General features: G+C 42.3%; 2 protein-coding genes across 6 annotated transcripts in view; one reads left to right on the top strand and one right to left on the bottom strand.

Moving 5' to 3' along the window:
- LOC127030720 (uncharacterized) overlaps positions 1-19366 on the top strand; it is a 549169-nt gene that overhangs the window by 506621 nt on the left and 23182 nt on the right. The window lies entirely within an intron of this gene.
- Positions 1-19366, bottom strand: part of PTPRT (protein tyrosine phosphatase receptor type T) — a 778873-nt gene that overhangs the window by 491667 nt on the left and 267840 nt on the right. For all 5 annotated transcript variants that reach the window (XM_050917254.1, XM_050917256.1, XM_050917255.1 and 2 more), the window contains exons 4-6: positions 13575-13656; positions 7006-7121; positions 3188-3362 (exon numbers count right to left, since the gene is read on the bottom strand). In XM_050917254.1, the coding sequence (XP_050773211.1) occupies positions 3188-3362; positions 7006-7121; positions 13575-13656 (373 nt within the window). The remainder of the gene's footprint in view (positions 1-3187; positions 3363-7005; positions 7122-13574; positions 13657-19366) is intronic.

Consider the following 19366-nt stretch of genomic DNA (forward strand, 5'->3'; position numbering starts at 1 on the left):
ATACTTATCCTGAACCTCTCAAGTCATTTCTAGACTGCACACACTCAACAGCATTCTGATAGCAATTAGTCAACCAAAGAAAAAAAGTAATGTATTTTCCATATAGTGGTGACAACTGTTTATAAAACACATTATGTTATGTATGAACATCCTCTACTGGATGGAATAGTCCTGGTTTGTTCACGTGCAGAGGCTCCCTGTATCAAAAGAGCTGCTTCTTTAGTTCCTTAAGTATAGATCTATGGAATCAAAGAGCCCAGCACAGCAAAACACCTAAGCACGTGCTTAACTTTAAGAACATGTGTGATACCTCTGTTTAGTGTTCCATGCCTCTGCTTAGTGCTTAAAACAGGATCAAGCTCAAAGAGTGAAAGTTGTCTTCCTGGTACTGCACATACGACAATAGTCCATGGACAGCTGGGCTGTATTTTGCTGTACTTTTGTTCTAACTGTACATAATACATACGGACTATTTGAAATATTATGAAACTGGCCAAAATTCACACTATTTAAGGCAAGTGGTAACAATGTAGTTTAAGTGTCTTTCCAACATAGCTACCAGCGTATGCAAAATTTTGTAGGTCCTTAAGATTTTAGGAGAAATCTGTATCAAACTGTTCTGCCATGTATATTTTGTGCACTGTAAAATTATTCATATTCTGCTGTACAAGACCCAAGGAAAAATAATCCCACCACCACCAAATTTGCCGTACTCAGGCAAAACTCCCATTGACTTCATATACCTTTCTTTAGTTTTGCTTCTATTCCATTCAGAGTAAATATACAAGGCAATTAAATTCTAGCAATATATTACATGTGTAACAGTGATAGACCTTGAGTTAAGAACTAGAAGAGCACCCTAATCCCATGGAAAAACCAACACTCCATAAAAGATGTATAATGGAATGATATATGTTAGCCTTCTTCGATTGTTTTGTTTCTGTGAAGAGAGCATGTATGTGTTTTGTCAGTTACCCAAGACTTACGCCAACTGATACAGAAGCCTGGGATATCTCTAAAAGTATTAGCATAATCAGTGATGGGATTGCAGAAAGAGTTTTTATGAGTAAAAGAAAAGTATCATCTGAGTATAAAATTATTGCCATAATTTTAAACTCAGACATTTGTTTCATAAGCTTATCACTAAGGATTGCAACTATTTTACTGTTGTTCTAATTTTGTTAGACACCTGGGATTGCAAGAGTTCTTATATCACACAGAGTGTTTTATTTAATTTCATTGGCCAATTTATTTCCTTAGATGAAAGCTGGCCATTCCCATTTTAGTCAATGAGATTAGTAAATGTATTCAAAACCAGAATCTGTCCTTCTGTATGTATCAGATTACATGCATATGCTGCAGAGAAACATGAGTTCCTCTTTTCCTCTCCAAAACACTCTAACAAATCTTATTCATAGGGAGGTAAATTGAGTCTTGCCAGAAGAAAAAAACAACTTTTAAATCTTGCTCTTTGTTCAAGCAACACCACATGATTGCATGTGAAAGAGAAAAAACGAGAGACAGAGCATTAGCCCAAATCTAGTGAGTTTAGAGACAAGATGGTCAATTGAGCAAAACTTCAATTACAGACTAATTTAATGTAGACCCAAGTACATTATTGCAATTCAATAAACATCTCTTTAGAATTAAGCGATTCCAATTTGCTTTCATTTCAGCTGTGTGCACGCATTTAGAATTTGTTATTATCCACACCAAAATTAGTCAGATTCTTTCAGAAGCACTGATCCATGCAATCCCAAAGTAACACCACTGGTGCACGGGGCTAATCTCAAATCAACCACTGAAAAATGTACCTGCTTAAAAAAAAAAAAAAGGAGCAAGATTTGACAAAATAATACTTTATTAATGCTTAACTATCTCTCCTTATTAGTTCTTCTACCATCTCATGATCGAGGTGTCTAAGTACCTGTGTAACCCTAGCAACAAATTTATCAACAGCTCTTCTGCTGGACACTTCATCCATCGGTATTTACAACTTGCTCTTCCAATCATCTTACCTTCCTACACACACTGCCAAAGACTGAAGACGTGTCGATCTGTAGTATATTGTAGCTGTGGTCAGATCAGTGCAATCAACCCAGATTCAGGGGACAATAAAGGTGACTTAAAGACAACTTTGAACTCTCCCCTCCTGATCTCTCCTCAGGTGCAGCTCAAGATCTGAGCCTGACTAGAAACCCCCTTTCCCTCGTCAAAGTAAGTTAAAATCGAATAGACAATTAATGTTTTGGGATTTTGTTAAAAAAATAAGTTTGCATGATAAATGACAGTTCACTCAGTGAATCCTGTGCGCTCTGAACCTACCCTGTTCCAAGCTTTTTGGGCAAAGGCTGACTATTTTTTTGGCAGTTGCAAAAAAAAATGTTCTTGGGCAGTTTCAGCCACACTGACACAGGAGTGATAATAGATAGCACTGGAACAAAGACCTAGCTGCAATCCTCCTCAATTAGTATGGTTGCTCACTTGGCACCTCAGGGCAGCAGAAGAGCCCATCCTGACACCATTTACATAGCAGCATAGAACACACTATGACACCTTGACAGGATTATTTGTGCCTTATAAAATACTGTTAGGGAACAAAGCTTCAATCCAGAGGTGGTTAAACTGTTTCATGGAAAAAATTAAAGTATCATTAAAAATATTTATAAATTTTAAGGGGAGAGATAGCTCAGTGGTTTGAGCATTGGCCTGCTAAACCCAGGGTTGTGAATTCAATCCTTGAGGGGGCCACTTAGGGATCTGGGGCAAAATCAGAACTTGCTCCTACTAGAGAAGGCAGAGGGATAGACTTGGACTTGATGACCTTTCAGGGTTCCTTCCAGTTCCATGACATAGGTATATCTCCATATATGTTTATATTTATGTATAATACACATAATTAAAGGGCTGATAAACAGGGTGGTAGCCAGAGAAAGTTTCCCTTCTTCATTCAGTTTTTAAAAAGAGGACTGAAACTCTTCTGTAGTTTACACCCTATATTTTGCTTAACTTTAAAGTGCTACAAACTAATGAAGGAGGCAGATATTTAAGATTATAAATATTACACGCAGAACAGCTGCGATTTGGGAGAAAAAAGGTACAATAGCTACACACACACACACACACACACACACACACACACACACACACTGCATGATATATGTGTTGTTGGGTTCTTGCCACCTACCTTTCACAATTAATTCCGCATAGTTTGAAACGCCAGAGCCACCATCTGAGCGAATGACACACCGGTATTTGCTGATGCTGCGCTGAGATGTGTCTGCTACGCTGACCGTAGCAGAAAATCGTCTGTGGTTGACCACCCTGGTGACCATTAATGCGGTGTCCCTTCCATTCCACTGCTGCCAGGGAAACCAAATATAAAACAAGAGATGAGGATGTGGCTGTAAAACATGGCTTTTTTTAAAGCTACTGACCAATTTTTGTTATTATATTTTATAGTAACACTTACACTTTTTTATTTACCTGAATCTACCATGATTGAATTTACATGGGTGCAAGTTCCCAACAAACCTCCAAATGTGTACCCACAAAATGTACTGGATACCTGTTTGTGTGCACTGACATGCACTAGTACCCTTACATACTGATGTGGGGGGTTGAATATGCTTTCAAGTTTTGCGGGTATGTTTCTGGATTGCATTTAACAGTTTGACTCATTATACATACAGCAATGTCTAGGTAGGAAGATGATCCAGACTTCCAGAGATGTTCATATACAATGTATTTGCATGCTTAATTAGCATGTGCAACTACTACAAATGAACAGGTATTATATAGCCTTTTCTTTGTGGATGTTCAGATGTGGCAGTTTGTTTCAGACTAATCTGAAGACAGACCATTTGCAAAATTTGGGTTGAGATCCACATTTAGATTTTGAACACTCCCAATTTTTGAAGATGTTCAGACCTTCCTGGATTTTGGTTAACATTCATTTTGGCTAATCTGGATTACCTATTCTCCACAACAACTGAAGCTGAGGTAGGCAAAAGAACTAGGCAGATATGTGAGTAAGGTTGTGAAAATGTAGTGTCATTTTGCCAATTCCCAGCAGTGATTCTGGGTGATTCCAGACATTCTGGGTGATGTTACTTTCATGAAATGCTCCAAGTTTGAAGAGTGGTAAACAATTTCTCACTAGCAATAAAAATGCATTCCCCCCAAACCCTTGAATCTGGGGCGGGTGGGCATATTCGCACATTACTTAAGTCAGAAACATTTATCCACACCTCTAACCATAATGGCAGATGCATTTGGCAGCAAGAATCCAAGCAAGCTAATGCTTAAGCAACTACACATCTCAGAGGGTGGCTAGATTACAACATAAAGAAAATTCAGACAAAATAGAATTGCTAGGATATGAAGGTGTGTGACAGCAACACAGTTAAAGAGACTTAAGTTATTTTGTATAACACATTACATTTCTTACTGATGCAAAAGTTTCTCCCATACTGATTTTCATCTTTACAGGATTAGACAAATTGATTCCTATCCCCATCTCTTCCCCATGTTTAGAATGAAATTGGTATTTAAATTTGTTTTAAAAGTTTTAACTTAATTCCTTAGGCTACCAAAACCCTTCTGTTAATAAATCACGAATATCACAGCAATTCTGACAATGGTGCGTACCTGTCTGCAGAAGCAGAAGGTTCTAGTAATAGTCTTCTCTGTAGGCTTTATAATAATGACGAATAGGGACTAAATTTTGCTCTTAAAACCCTAATGCAGCAAAGTTTAAGTTCAGTTGTCTTAAATGAGCCTTGCATGAGAACAGCTATACTGGGTCAAACAAAAGGCCCATCTAGCCCAGTATCCTATCTTCCAACAGTGGACAATGCTAGATGCTTCAGAGGGAGTGAACAGAGCAGGTAATCATCAAGTGAGCCATCCCCTCACCCATTCCAAGCTTCTGGCAAAGAGAGGCTAGGGACACCATCCCTGCCCATTCAGTCTAATAGCCACTGACGGACCTTGCACGTGTGATTTGCTGAATCCAGACCTCAGTTGCACCAGTGTACAACTTATTTTTAAGTACAGTTGCCTTGCTCAGATTTAACATAAGTACAAAAGCAGATTTTGACCCTGTGTGCATTTGAAGTACATACAGCAGAAGGAAGTTTTATTGGCTTCATTGGGATCTTTGTAGTTTAACACTACAGAGTTTAAAGGAAGAGAAGAATTATAGTATTTAAAAGCCTCTATGCACAAAAAAAAGTTGTAATTTTAAGATTGGAGCACTTTGAGGGCTAGAAATAATTAGTGTCCCTCAATTAGAAGCTGGAAGTCTCCTCTTTCCAATTTGTTAAAGCTTCCATTTCTAACCCTATAGGCTGTGAAGCTCAGATCTTAAGTCTGTTACTGTACCCAGACTTCTGGTGCAGGCAAGCCGTGCTATGCTGCAGGACATATGGAGGAATTAGACCTTTTGCTTCCCTGATCCTGGAGCCAGTTGTGGACTGGCTCAACCCCGTAGTAACACAGAGCAATGGGGAGTTGGCAAGTGGGGGGAGGGGTTGGAGCAAAAGGTGTAGCCAGCTTTGTACCACCTGGGTATTCATCCTAAGGAAAATAACTAGCTGCCCCTTTAGGGCATTTTTCCAACTGCTTTGTCTGCTGGTCCTGAGCCTGGGATCAATGTGCTTTGGGGGAGTGGGAGGGAAGAGATGATTCCACACAAGGTGGAAACATTCTTGATTTTTATAATTGATGTATTATAATGGCAGGTGTTTGAAGCAGCTTTGGCATTCGATCTGGTAGGATAACTTTCAGAGGAGTCTGCTGGGGCAAAGGGCAAGTGAGATGATCAAAGATGCAGTATTATTATTTATTCTTAGCGTTGTGGCAATGCCTAGAGGCAGCAATAAGATTAGTATTAGGGCTCAGTCATGCAGTCTTTGACTAATGTGAATAAGAACTACTCATACGAATAAAGGTTGCAGGATCAGGCTACAGGTTTACTATGAAGGCAACAGATTTGTTACATTTGCTATGGTGGCCCCACACAGCATTACCTTGAACTCTGAACTGCAACTTTAAACAGCTTCTTCAACAAAGTAGTTTGGAATTTTGCCCCTATCCCTCAGTTCTTCCTCACCTCTACTCATTTTGACTATGGATGGTGTCATAACTATAAAGGGAAGAGTAACAACCCTCCTGTACACAATATTGTAAAATCCCTCCTGGCCAGAGTCACCAACATCCTTTTACCTGGAAAGGGTTAAGAAGCTTAGGCAACCTGGCTGACACCTGACCCAAAGGACCAATAAGAGGACAAGATACTTTCAAATCTTGCAGGGGAGGCTTTTGTTTGTGCTCTTTGTTTTTGGTGGTGTTCGCTCTTGGGACTAAGAGGGACTGGACATCAATCCATGCTCTCCAAATCTTTCTGAACAAGTCTGTCATATTTCAAACTTGTAAGTAACAGCCAGGCAAGGCGTATTAGTTTATCTTTGTATTCTCAACTTTTGAATTTCACCTTTGCTAGAGGGAAGTATCCCTGTTTTGTTGTAACTTTGAACTAAGGCTGGAGGGGGTTTCTCTGGGCTCTTTGAATCTGATTATCCTGTAAAGTTATTTTCCATCCTGATTTTACAGAGATGATTTTTACATTTTCTTTTTTAATAAACTCCTTCTTTTAAGAACCTGACTGATTTTTCCATAGTCCAAAGACCCAGGGGTTTGGGTCTTTGATCACTTTGTAACCAATTGGTTAGGATATTATTCTCAATCCTCCCCAGGAAAGGGGGTGTAAGGGCTTGGGGAGATATTTTGAGGGAAGAGGAACTCCAAGAGGGCCTTTCCCTGTTTCCTGTTAAATCACCTGGTGGTGGCAGTGTACCAAGTTTTAACTTAAGCAGGTAGAAATAAGCTTAGGGGGCTTTCATGCAGGTCCCCACATCTGTACCCTAGAGTTCAGCATGGGGAAGGAATCCTGACAGATGGTTAGAAGGAAAGACCACCAGCCCAAGCTTCATGGCACTTTACCTGGAGCCAGAGTTTGTCGTGCTGAGACCACTTCCCCCCGGCGATGCACTGGAATGTTGCATTCTGTCCCACGTTGACCTCCACATTCTGCAGCCGCAGGAAGTGAGGCGCTTTTCCTAAATAAAAAAAAAAAAATCAAAGTATTACCCAGGTAGACCGTGACAGTAATTGATGGTGTCATGTAGCCACGGGAAGATCCAGGCTCAGCAGATCAGAGGTTTCCCCACTGACACAATGCCAGGCTTCCCCATTGACACAGTGACTTCACAACGCAAAGCCAAGCAGTATTCTTTAATTATTTAATGTAGGGAGATTGATCTTATGCGGTAAGGCCAGATGGCTCATGTAACCCTTTAGGCACAATAAGAAAGTGCGCTAAGTATCAGCTCTAAATAGAAGTCCACAATTATTTCTAACCAGCACAGTTTCATTACTGTTTGCTATAAGCAAAGAACAATTTCTTCTGTGGAATGGGAAAATGTCACAATTTAAAGGGTCAAACATTCAAATAGTGAATTTGCAGTGAGTGATAGACACAAGCAAGTTTTCCTAAGGCTTTTTCAGGTTCACTGACTGTGAGGCAAAACCCTGGCGTTTCAGATCTATATCATTTTGTTGTTTGATTTTAAATGTCCATTCCCTCATTCAACAAAAACAAAACAAACATACCATGCACACACATACCACAACAGGCCATTGACTTTTAGAATTAAGCAACAAAGCTAGGCTGTTTCATGTCTGAGGCCTGGTCTACACTACGCGTTTAAACCGATTTTAGCAGCGTTAAACCGATTTAACGCTGTACCCATCCACACTACGAGGCCCTTTATATCGATATAAAGGCTCTTTATATCGGTTTCTGTACTCCTCCCCAATGAGAGGAGTAGCGCTAAAATCGGTATTACCATATTGGATTAGGGTTAGTGTGGCCGCAAATCGATGTTATTGGTCTCCGGGTGGTATCCCACAGTGCACACTGTGACCACTCTGGACAGCAATCTCAGCTCGGATGCAGTGGCCAGGTAAACAGGAAAAGCCCCGTGAAATTTTGATTTTCCTTTCCTGTTTGCCCAGCGTGGAGCTCTGATCAGCACGGGTGGCAATGCAGTCCCAAATCCAAAAAGAGCTCCAGCATGGACTGTACGGGAGATACGGAATGTGATCGCTGTATGGGGAAACAAATCTGTTCTATCAGAGCTCCATTACAGAAGACGAAATGCCAAAGCGTTTGAAAAAAAAATCTACAGGCTACACAGTGCTGCGTGACAAGCGTAACGGGAAGCCAGAGACTCAAACAGACGCTCCTGGAGGGAGGGAGAGGGTACTGAGGACTTCAGCTATCCCACAGTCCACAGCAGTCTCCGAAAAGTATTTGCATTCTTGGCTGAGCTCCCAATGCCTGTAGGATCAAACACATTGTCCGGTGTGGTTCAGGGAAGAGCTCATCAATTTACTCTCCCCCCCCACATGAAAGAAAAGGGAAAGAAATCGTTTCTTGACTTTTTTCAATGTCACCCTATGTCTACTGCATGCTGCTGGTAGATGCGATGCTGCAGCAGTGAAGAGCAGTATCCGCTCCTCTCCCCTCCCTGGTGGCAGACAGTACATGCTTGATAACTGCTGAATACTTCTGGCTGGCTTCAGGGGCGCCTCGGTAAAAATAGGAATGATTCCTGGTCATTCCCAGTAGATGGTACAGAACGGCTGGTAACTGTCTTCATCATAGCCACGGGGGGCTGAGCTCCATCAGCCCCCTCCCTTTCTGGTGTAAAGAAAAGATTCTGTACTGACTGGACTATCATAGCAGCAGGATGCTGGGCTCCTCTCCCCCGCACCACTTAATGTCCTGCCTGGACTGTTATAGCACGGGGAGGCTGCCTCTCCCTCATTTTATCTCACTAACAAGTCACTGTTTCTTATTCCTGCATTCTTTATAACGTCATGACACAAATGGGGGGGACACTGCCATGATAGCCCAGGAAGGTTGGGGGAGGAGGGAAGCAACAGGTGGGGTTATTGCAGGGGCAGCCCCCGTGAATGGCATGTAGCTCATCATTTCTGCAGGATCTGACACGGAGCAGCTGTACTCTCTGATACACTGCTTCTCTAGTACACTTGCCCCAAATTCTAGGCAGGACTATTTTTAGAAACCATAAAGGAGGGATTGACTCAGGGAGTCATTCCCAGTTTTGCTTTTGTGCCCCCAGCCGACCTCAGCCAGGGGCACCCATGATAGCAGCAGACAGCACAGAAGGACAGATAACCGTCATCTCATTGCCAAATTACCCTGGCAGCAGACAGTACAGAACAACTGGTAACCATCTCTGCTATCATGCAAAAGCAAATAAATGCTGCTGTGTAGCGCTGGAGTATCGCCTCTGTCCGCGGCATCCAGTACACATACGGTGACTGTAAAAAAGAAAAGCTGAAAGGGCTCCATGGTTGCCATGCTATGGCGTCTGCCAGGACAATCCAGGGAAAAAGGGCACAAAATGATTGTCTGCCGTTGCTTTCCCGGAGGAAGGAATGACTGATGACATTTACCCAGAACCACTCGAGACAATGATTTTTGCCCCATCAGCCACTGGGCTCTCAAACCAGAATTCTAAGGGGCAGGGGAGACTGCAGGAACTATGGGATAGCTACGGAATAGCTACCCACAGTGCAACGCTCCGGAAATCGACGCTAGCCTCGGACCATGGACGCACACCGCCGAATTAATGTGCTTAGTGTGGCCACATGCACTCGACTTTATACAATCTGTTTTATAAAACCGGTTTATGTAAAATCGGAATTATCCCGTAGTGTAGACGTACCCTGAGAATTAACTGAGAGGAAAATAAAGCATTACAACAAGATGAGCACAGAAGGCTATGAACTTTATAATATTCCAGCTGACCATTTTTAAATGAAATTCACCTGTGCAGGTTGCCAGCACAAGGTGTATATATTACATCTATCCCTAGGCCTTGTGCTGTTTTGAATTGTATTCGGAGTTTATTAAAAGATTTAGGATGATTTAAAAAAAAAACATGACAGATCAGTGCACATTACTATGACTAAACCTTCAATAGGCCATGTCATTTCATAGAATATATCCAACTATATTCCCAGGCAACTGCCATTAAGTACCTGGAAAAGGGTGTGGGCACCTATAAGCCTTTATATATGCAGAACAGGTAACAGCGTCTAGACACCTATTTATATGCACATATGCTGGTACAAACAAGTTTGGCAGACATTAACAGAGGCCAGTTGAAAAGATGGTCCATTGTATGTACGTCTGTACTGTATAATATAGTGTTTGCCATTCACTTGGATTGCAAACAGCCCAACCAGCTATCCTAAAGTATCCCTACTTAGGGTATGGCTACACTTGAAACTTCAAAGCGCTGCCAAGTGCGAGTGTGGTCGCAGCACTGCACGTACTCCACCTCCTCATGGGGTTTAGCTTGCAGCGCTGGGAGCCGCGCTCCCAGAGCTGCAGCACTGTTTACGCTGGCGCTTTACAGCGCTGTATCTTACAGCGCTCTGGGGGGTGTTTTTTTCACACCCCTGAGCAAGAAAGTTGCAGCGCTGTAAAGCACCAGTGTAGCCAAGGCCTATGATCTTTATAGCTGATCAGTCGTTCTAGCAAAATCTATTGAGAAACCAGCCTTTGGCTGAAGGTGGGTTATGTAGCCCTGTTACCTGAAACAGAGGCCTGAGCACAAGTGAACAATGTGCTGCAGCAGAAGTTATAACAGCTGAAGTGGCTGGAGAACTGAGACATCTAGTTTTCCCCTTTTTGAATCAGTAGGGGCCAATTCTTTGCACATCTACTGATTTTTAAGCTTGTCTGCCACACTTAAGCTATGAGAAAAGCAAAAATTAGGTGAAAATAAGGGCTAATAATGTCAAACCCCTCCTCAGCACGAGTTTCCCAGCAGTGTTCTGAGCAATAACTATTGTAAAATGAATGTGAGAGTGAAAGCCATAAAAGTCACATAACATGTCACTGGTATTTCAATGTGACTTTCATTCCTGGACCTCTGCATGTGACCCTGAGCAGTAGAAGGGTAAAGCATTAGGAAAGGCTACAGGGGATTTATAGTTTATATGGAACACTATACCACACAGGTTGAGAAAGTCCCTCAAAACAGGGTATGATGCACATGGTTTGGGTCACTTTATACTGCTATCAGTCTCCTTTTTAAGCTTGAGCTGTGTGAAAACTTAAAAACACACGGATAGCCATATTGGGTCAGACTAATGGTCCATCTAGTCCAGTACCCCGTCTTCTGACCTCGGACAGTACAAGACATTTCAGTGAAAATGAACAGAACAGGGCAATTTCGAGTGATCCATTCACCATTGTCTAGTCCCAGCTTTTTGCAGTTAGGGGTTTAGGGAAACCCAGAGAACAGGGTTGCCACACAAGCTCAACTCCATCAATACAATTCTAGCAGTCAGATCCTACAGTTACTGAAAGGAATGGGAGTTCTCCAGTTAAGAACCTAGGATTTGTCAACTGGCACTAGCCAAGTTGTGATGCATGGTAACTACTGCTCTGTTTAAAGTTAAACGGAAGGAGGCAGCTGAAGGCCAATTCTTTCTGAATATTTATAAGGAATTTTTTTCTTTCTACATTTCTCAAGGAACAAAGTGCTTTAGCAGTCAGTTGTGGACAACAAATAAGCTTCCAGAATATGAGGGGAATAGAAGGCTCAGAAAGTGATTAAGCCTTTAGGGCCAAATTCTCCAAACTGCTCAGCAGGCAGCAATTCCCACAGAGAATAGGAGCTGTGCATTTTTGAAGACCTGATGCTTAATACATGAGTCAGATCAGCGAAGTGTGATATTAGCAGCATTGCTGTTTCTCTACATAGATTTCATACATAATGGTGTCAAATCAGGAAATCATCCCTATTCAGTAAAATGCTTAGACGTGCTGAACTTCAATTTGGGACTTGCACATATACTCAAGAAATGGGATTAATGGGATTAGGCACCACTTTAAATGCTTTCCTGAATTTCAGCCAGAACCGGTGCCCTCTTTTTCCCTTTTTCCAGCCAATAACTTTCTTGCCCAGTCAATGCCTCATGACTGGGTAAGCAGATTCCTTGCTACTGAGAGCTATTAGCCAAAGTGTTACTCCATGTAAGCACAGCATTTGGGGGATTTGTTTGGATGCTGCCAATCAGCTGCAGCATGTGGTTAATATTGATAGTAATTATATCTTAATGAGGTAAATGCACCCAAAGGCATAGACAATGGGCACATGTCATAAATATACATATAATAAAGTAATAATAGCGATTATCCATACCTCAGTTATCAGAACTGCCCTGTTATATTAAACTGGTTCATGTCCCCTGACGTCTATCACATTAAATGTTAACTGTAGGAAGCCACTGTTTAAAAGTTGTAATTAATCCCTGTTGTATGCAGCTCACTGAGGTTACAGTAAATAGACACATGATCAATATGATTTCAGGAAGTGTAGCAGCTGTACTAATACACCTGGAGCTGTGAATTGGTGAGCGGAGAGATGTAAAGCACAGTAAATGGAGTGGATGGTTTGCTGCCTTTCCAAGTATGACTGGGCAGATAGAAGACACTACCGCAGCTGCTGTATATGCAACATTAGATCATGACCAACAGATCTGAGGTGTCACCCAACAGTACAATTCAATCCCAAATTCTTCATTTATTGAAACTCTAAAGGGCCTGGGAGCAGCTGAGGATTGCTCAGGAGAGCATGAGTCTCAGCTCAGGTAACTGAATTGACTGAAGGGAAAGAGCACGAGGCATGGCCAGACTCATTCAAGGGCATGAAGTCTCTTACAATGTTTTAAAAAGGGATTTTTAAAAACTGTATTTCACTTAAATAGCCAAACTAAAATCCCGGATCTACACAAACATGGGGAAAGTTCAGATCCAGTCAAAAAATCCAAATGGCACACATCACATATAGATAAAACTAGGGGGACAAATACAGCACTAACCAGCTTGCACAGTGAAATGGACTTGTATTAAACTCTCTGTGTAAGCTTGTGTCTCTCACCAACAAGATGGTCCAGTAAAAGATATTACCTCACCCACCTTGTCTCCAGTCCACAGTAAATTGAACGTTTTGAAAAATGACACATTTTTTAAATACTTTCATGGAACTGCTGAGTGGATTTACAGTCTGTTAAAGAAGATAGCTTTGGGCTATTTGGGAATGCTGCACTAATGTGCAAATGAACTTTTTAAAAGTTAACTGTACTATCAAAAAACCTTTCATTCTTCCTCCTTGAATGGTCTGAATAAGAGCTAACAAACAATCAGAGCTTTATATTGCTTTAATAATAGAGAAAGATTTAAACAGACATTTTGGCACTGGCTGTAGATTCAGAGCTTTGCTGCCTGTTGCACGACTTGCAAAATTATGTATTTATTCCAGGCTGATTGCCTTCACTCTGTAAGCATTTTGGAAGAATAAAAGATGATGTTTTAGAGCTGACTGAACTGGGTGAATTGCTTCTTCAGACTGCAAAGCCTAGTATAACACATTAACATGGCTAAAGAAAGAAAGAGTGCTTACTGCATGGATGGGCAAGGACTCTGACTTCATCCACAGCTATGTACCCCGGATGTCCCTTCAAAGACACGGATTCAAATATCACCTGAAACACAGTGAGAAAAGCCTTTCTTACAAACACTAGCTGCAGGAATCATTTTAACGTTTGCCCCCTTCCATCCAACCCAAGTGCTTGAATCATTCAGGATTCTACGATTCTGTCATTCTTGGTGCGGAATAAAGACCTGTTCAAGCATGTGAACGCATATCAAGATGTTCTCTCAACTAGGTTCTGGATTGAATTTCGACTCCATTTGGTACAGAAATTGCTAGAGATTTATAACAACCTAATTTACCTTGTTACCAGGAACAGAGAACCCTTTGTCAGTCTTTTATTTGGAATAAAGACCCACCTGAGCTGAAATTCTGTGCTGATCTGAGGCCCACTGTGGGAAGTCAATAGAAGTGGAGGGTGTTATTTAGTCTGGAGAAGAGTAGAGTGAGGGGAGATTTGATAGCAGCCTTCCACTACCTGAAGGGGGGTTCCAAAGAGGATGGAGCTAGGCTGTTCTCAGTGGTAGCAGATGACAGAACAAGAAGTAATGGCCTCAAGTTGCAGTGGGGGAGGTCTAGGTTGGATATTAGGAAGCACTATTTCACTAGGAGGGTGGTGAAGCACTGGAATGGGTTACCTAGGGAGATGGTGGAATCTCCATCCTTACAGGTTTTTAAGGCCCAGCTTGACAAAGCCTTGTCTGGGATGATTTAGTTGGTGTTGGTCCTGCTTTGAGCAGGGGATAGGACCTCCTGAGGTCTCTTCCAACCCTAATATTCTATGAGCGTTACAGATCCTATTAAGTGGCCCCTCATGACTACTCACTAGGACTGATGTGAGGGGAATCCAACCCTCTGTGGTCTGGATTCCAGGGTTGTTTTAAACCCCTGGATCCTGAACAGAGTCCATCCACTTCTCCAATCTCGAGGTCCCTGGACTTACTCTCAGGGCACAGATCTGTGATCTAGAAGCCCACCCTGGGAACTGGAACCCACTGTCCAGCCGCCTAGCCCATCTGGGAACATAAGTGACCCCTCAGACTCCCTCATCCTTAAAACACACCCTCTCCCAGAACTCCACCCCAAAGCTGTGAAACTTCTGAGTTGTGTGGGTATGCAGCAGTTATGATGCAGTCAACACACTTACTCCTTGCACTGAGTCTAACACATTTGTTCTTTTATACTTCATCCTGTAAAGCACAAAAGTACAGATCATACACAGCAAGCAGCCTCTTAAACCACATGGTGCCTCACTAGCTCATCCTTCCATTGTAAGCCTTTGGGGGACCATCTGGGTCCAGGAAGGCAGACAGAACATCCCATGCCTTATTCAGGCTGTTCCATACTGACCGGCCTCTCTCCCTCATGGATTCCTTCATCCAGCTTGCAGGACCGTGCTCTCTCCTGATCCATGTTTCCTCTTCCTGTCTGGCTTCCCTGTTCCTGTGTGTTTCTCTATTTAAACCCCTCCTAGTCATTGAGCCTCTTTTGTCCTGGAAAGTTTCCATTGCTCCTAACCTCCTTGCTCCCTTCTGAGGGATAAACTGGACTGGATTTCCAAGGCTTCAGGTCACCCATTGTTCCGAAGTGTTTGCATCTGAACAGGGTCACTGAGCCCTAAGCACCCACATTGTCTGTCTGGTGTGTCTACCTGCTATGGAACCTGTCTGCAATGGTAGATCCATGAACATAGAGGCATTCATGATACAGCAGTTTTTCAAAATACAATATCACCATTTCAACCAGAATTCATAAATTGTACAGAGTCCCAATTAAGACACAGGACACAGTTGACACCTTGTCTTTCATATGCCCCACAGCTGGGGCATGGCTTACATACAATCAGGGCTGCCCAGAGGATTCAAGGGGTCTGGGGCAAACCGGGGGATCTGCAGCGCTTGTACTCACCTGGCGGCGGTCCGGGTCTTCGGCAGCATTTCGGCGGAGGGGGGATCTTCAGTCGCTCCACGTCTTCAGCAGCACTGAAGGGCCCCCCGTTGTTGAAACGCCACCAAAGACCTAGAGTGACTGAAGGGCCCCCTGCTGCCGAAATGCTGCCAAAGACCCGGACCGCCGCTGGGCCAGGGTTCAAGGGGCATTTCGGCGGTGGAAGACCCTTCAGTTGCTTCCGCAGCACTGAAGGGGCCCCACAGCCAAAATGCTGCCACAGACACAGACCACCGCTGGGCCAGGGCTTGCGGGGCCCCTGCGGGGCCCAGGGCAAATTGCCCCACTTGCCCCTCCCCGGGCGGCCCTGCATACAATATCTGTGCAAGCAAGACAGCTGTAAAATCACAGCAATGCATCTCAGTCTCCAGTTGCTGGATTTCAAGAAGAGTCTATACAGGATAGTTTCTACCCTCTCTGAATCAAACCAACAGAAATGGAGAATGAAATATTGTTCTAAAAATATGATATGTAATATCTCTACACGTGTTGTATGTTAATTTTTTTAAAAAAATCTATCCTCATGGAGGAGAGGATGTATTCAGAAGAGCTGTTTAAGAGTGCTATACCGTATGGCAGTGAACATGCCCAAGCAATCTGGGGCTGCACACACAAAGACATCAAGTTAAACAGCAGAGCAATAATGGGCTTTTGCTGTAACCCAGAGATTGCTCCTGGAATATTGTTCTCAGTTTTGGGCACCTCATTATCAGAGAAGGACAGACAGATTAGGAGCTCAGAGAAAAGCTCAAGAAAAGAAAAATAAGCCAATGCAATTTTTAGAGAGAAGAACTGAGTATGTGCAATTTGTGTAATAAACTGCTAAAGGATGGGAATGGGCAGAACAGAACTGCTTGGAAACATTCGGATGGTGCAAACAATAAGGATAAGGAGAAATTTAGCATGGTATGGCTGGAATAAAGATAAAGGAAAATGCAGGCAGAATATCAGTGGCCGTTCAGCTGGCTCCCGGCACAGAGCTAAAGTTCACCCATAAAGAACATTTTTATTGATAGAAAGATAAACTACCCCATTTGGTCAATATTTGGTCTCTATGCACTGGTAGCACCCAAGACAGTCAATTAAAGCAAATAGTCAATGGACTTTCTGTAATCAAATAGGGTTGGTTTGTGTTGCATCTGGGTTTCCAAAACTTTATTTCTACTCAAGTTTGTCTGCTTCCTTTTTTTATGGAAGAAAACCCTAAGTTGTACTACTCCTAGTATACCAAGAACATCCAAAAATTAGACCTTTTGAAATAAAAGTCCTGAAAAAACAGATTCAGCAAAAGCATTGGAAATTGTGTGAAATAGAAGAACAAGGGGGCAAAGAATTTAAGATAAGGAAAGGTCAAGTACTGAATAAAGTCAGGAATGGAATTAAAATACATAGGAGAGTAGTTAAGGAACAAACTACCCAGGGTACAGCAGCAACAGGATAAATCGGTAAAACCAGTTACTGAAGAGTTAGGCGAATATCAGAGAGAAAACCACATGCTGGGGTTACACATGCAGCTTTGACAAAGGAAAGGGTTCTTCATGAGCCACCTACTTGCTTTCTAGTGCTATAGTGGCATGTAATGGAACCTCTTGCTTACGCTCTTTAAAATGAGCGAGTCATTCAAGAAACACATTGCAGCAATCAGGAAGATGATCTGAGAAATTACTGCTGCAGCTCCTTTCAAACTTAGGTTGCAAACTGTAACCTTAATATTGTTTTAATTTTTGAATACACAAGGAAGGAAGGTTCAGTTGGAAAATAGTGTGCCCAAAAAGCATCTTAAACCATGTTATCAGCTTCCATAACTTCCACTCAAGGAAATTTCTTCAGAGTCCAGACTTCTCACCTTCAAGAGAACTCTTCTGAGAAGGGTTATGCATTGCCCTTAACTATCAGTAGCTGGCAAAAATGCTAGACCACAGAAGCTTCTGTTCACTACTGTTGACTATCCAATGTCTAATGTAATGTCCTTTATGGCATACTGGACTGAGACAGATGGCTCAGGGCAACCACTACTAACTGAGTTAGTAGATGAGAATCAGCCCCACACATTCTGCTCTCGGCTCCATGTTTTCCACCCCTCTCAATTATCTGAATCTGCAGAACAGTTGTAGGCAAGCCTGCTTCAGAAGACGTCTCACTCTTTGCCTGCTTGCCACCCTGAACTCTTCATGCTCTCATTTCTTCCATCAACCCAAGCTCACAGAACTTCCTTCTCCCTTTGCATTGCACCGACCTAGACCCCAGCACCATGACAGCAGACCAGATTTTCTGGGAGGCAGAGAATAGGGGCTCAGGGCCTGGAGGAAGCTGAGATGTATGCTAATTTAAAGGCCCAATTCTATATATGTGACATGTTTTACTCCAATGGGACTCCTTACTCATTCTGAAAGCTGCAGGTTTTGGCCCTTAATACTGTTTTTCATTTTAACAAACCGCTCAAAGCTTAACAGGGAAACAGAGCAAATGCAAAGCTTTACACTTTTGGAACCTTCTTAAACACCTTTGAGAATAGTAAAATCCAAGCCTTTTCATATTTCTTTCCCAACAAACAACCCTTACATGTTACTGCTACTTTATACAAACAGTATCTGTTTTAGCAAAGTAGCCTGCTTCATCTGTTGTACTACAACTGTTTTCTTAAGGCACAGATCAATAATGTTCCTTGCTGTACATCACACTAGCTTTTACTGGCATACTCCAGTACTGCACTTGGTGCATTCTGGAGCTTAGCTCATCTTTATAGCACACAATAATTCAGTGATTACATGTATAAACTCTCTCCCAGTCCTCTTACCGCTTTTCCTCACTATGCTGAACACCTATTCAGGCTGGGAATCCAAGTGTGACAAATTATGGCGTAGCCATTATAAATCTCCACCATCCATATTATTTTATTTTATATATATATATATATCAACAGAATGCCTCTATAACTGGATAACTCATGTGAATCTTGTGCAGGATTCCCAGCATTGCTAACATGACCTCAGGAAATTGGGTTGGTTACCAGTATTCAGATAGCCAGACGCTCTATAGCTTTGAGGAGTAGCTGAAGTTTCCTGGGAGGGTCAGGCACAAGGCAGATGTTTCTAGACATTTATTTCTTAACAGTGGTATTTTGAAAAGCATCTATAGGAGTTAGAGGCCCAATTTCCCAGCCTAATAACACAACACTGTTTCTGCTGATGACTCCGGAGGCACATCTGTGCATCAAGAACATCCTCCACATTTTGTCCGACACGAATTCTTTGTTTTGATGTGGAGACAAATTTTCCTGGTTGTCCATTACTTTTGAAACACTATCTTAAGAGTTCATTGTGAAACACTGGACATGCTTCCAGGCCTCAGTGAATCAGTCTGCATTTCCCTGGCATTCACTACTAGATTAAAATTGACAGTAGGATGTAAAGGCTTTTAAACCAGGAATATTTCTATGGCTCAGGATCAAGATGTACCACTTCCTGACAATTGGGAGATGAGGAGCCCACCAGGCATCTAGGTACCCAGATTACTGCCATCTTTGAGCTCAGTTTGCCCATAGCCTCAGGTGTTCCATGAGGTCACCAACAAGAGTGAATGGGGACAAAGTTTCTCACTTCGTCATTTTAAATACACAAATTTCCCTCAATCTATTCTCCACTGTCTTGGTTGAATGTAGCAAGACCTGAGATGACCATTGGTTAATAGGCCATCAGACGGAGACAGTTTGTACAGTTAGAGACTGATGAATCTGTCAGGTTTAAAAGCCATCCTTAGAAATATGAAAGTTTGAGCAGAGTGGGAACATCTGGAAGGACCAACCACCAGGAAAA

Source organism: Gopherus flavomarginatus, chromosome 11, assembly GCF_025201925.1.
Source record: "Gopherus flavomarginatus isolate rGopFla2 chromosome 11, rGopFla2.mat.asm, whole genome shotgun sequence".
NCBI lineage: Eukaryota > Metazoa > Chordata > Testudines > Testudinidae > Gopherus > Gopherus flavomarginatus.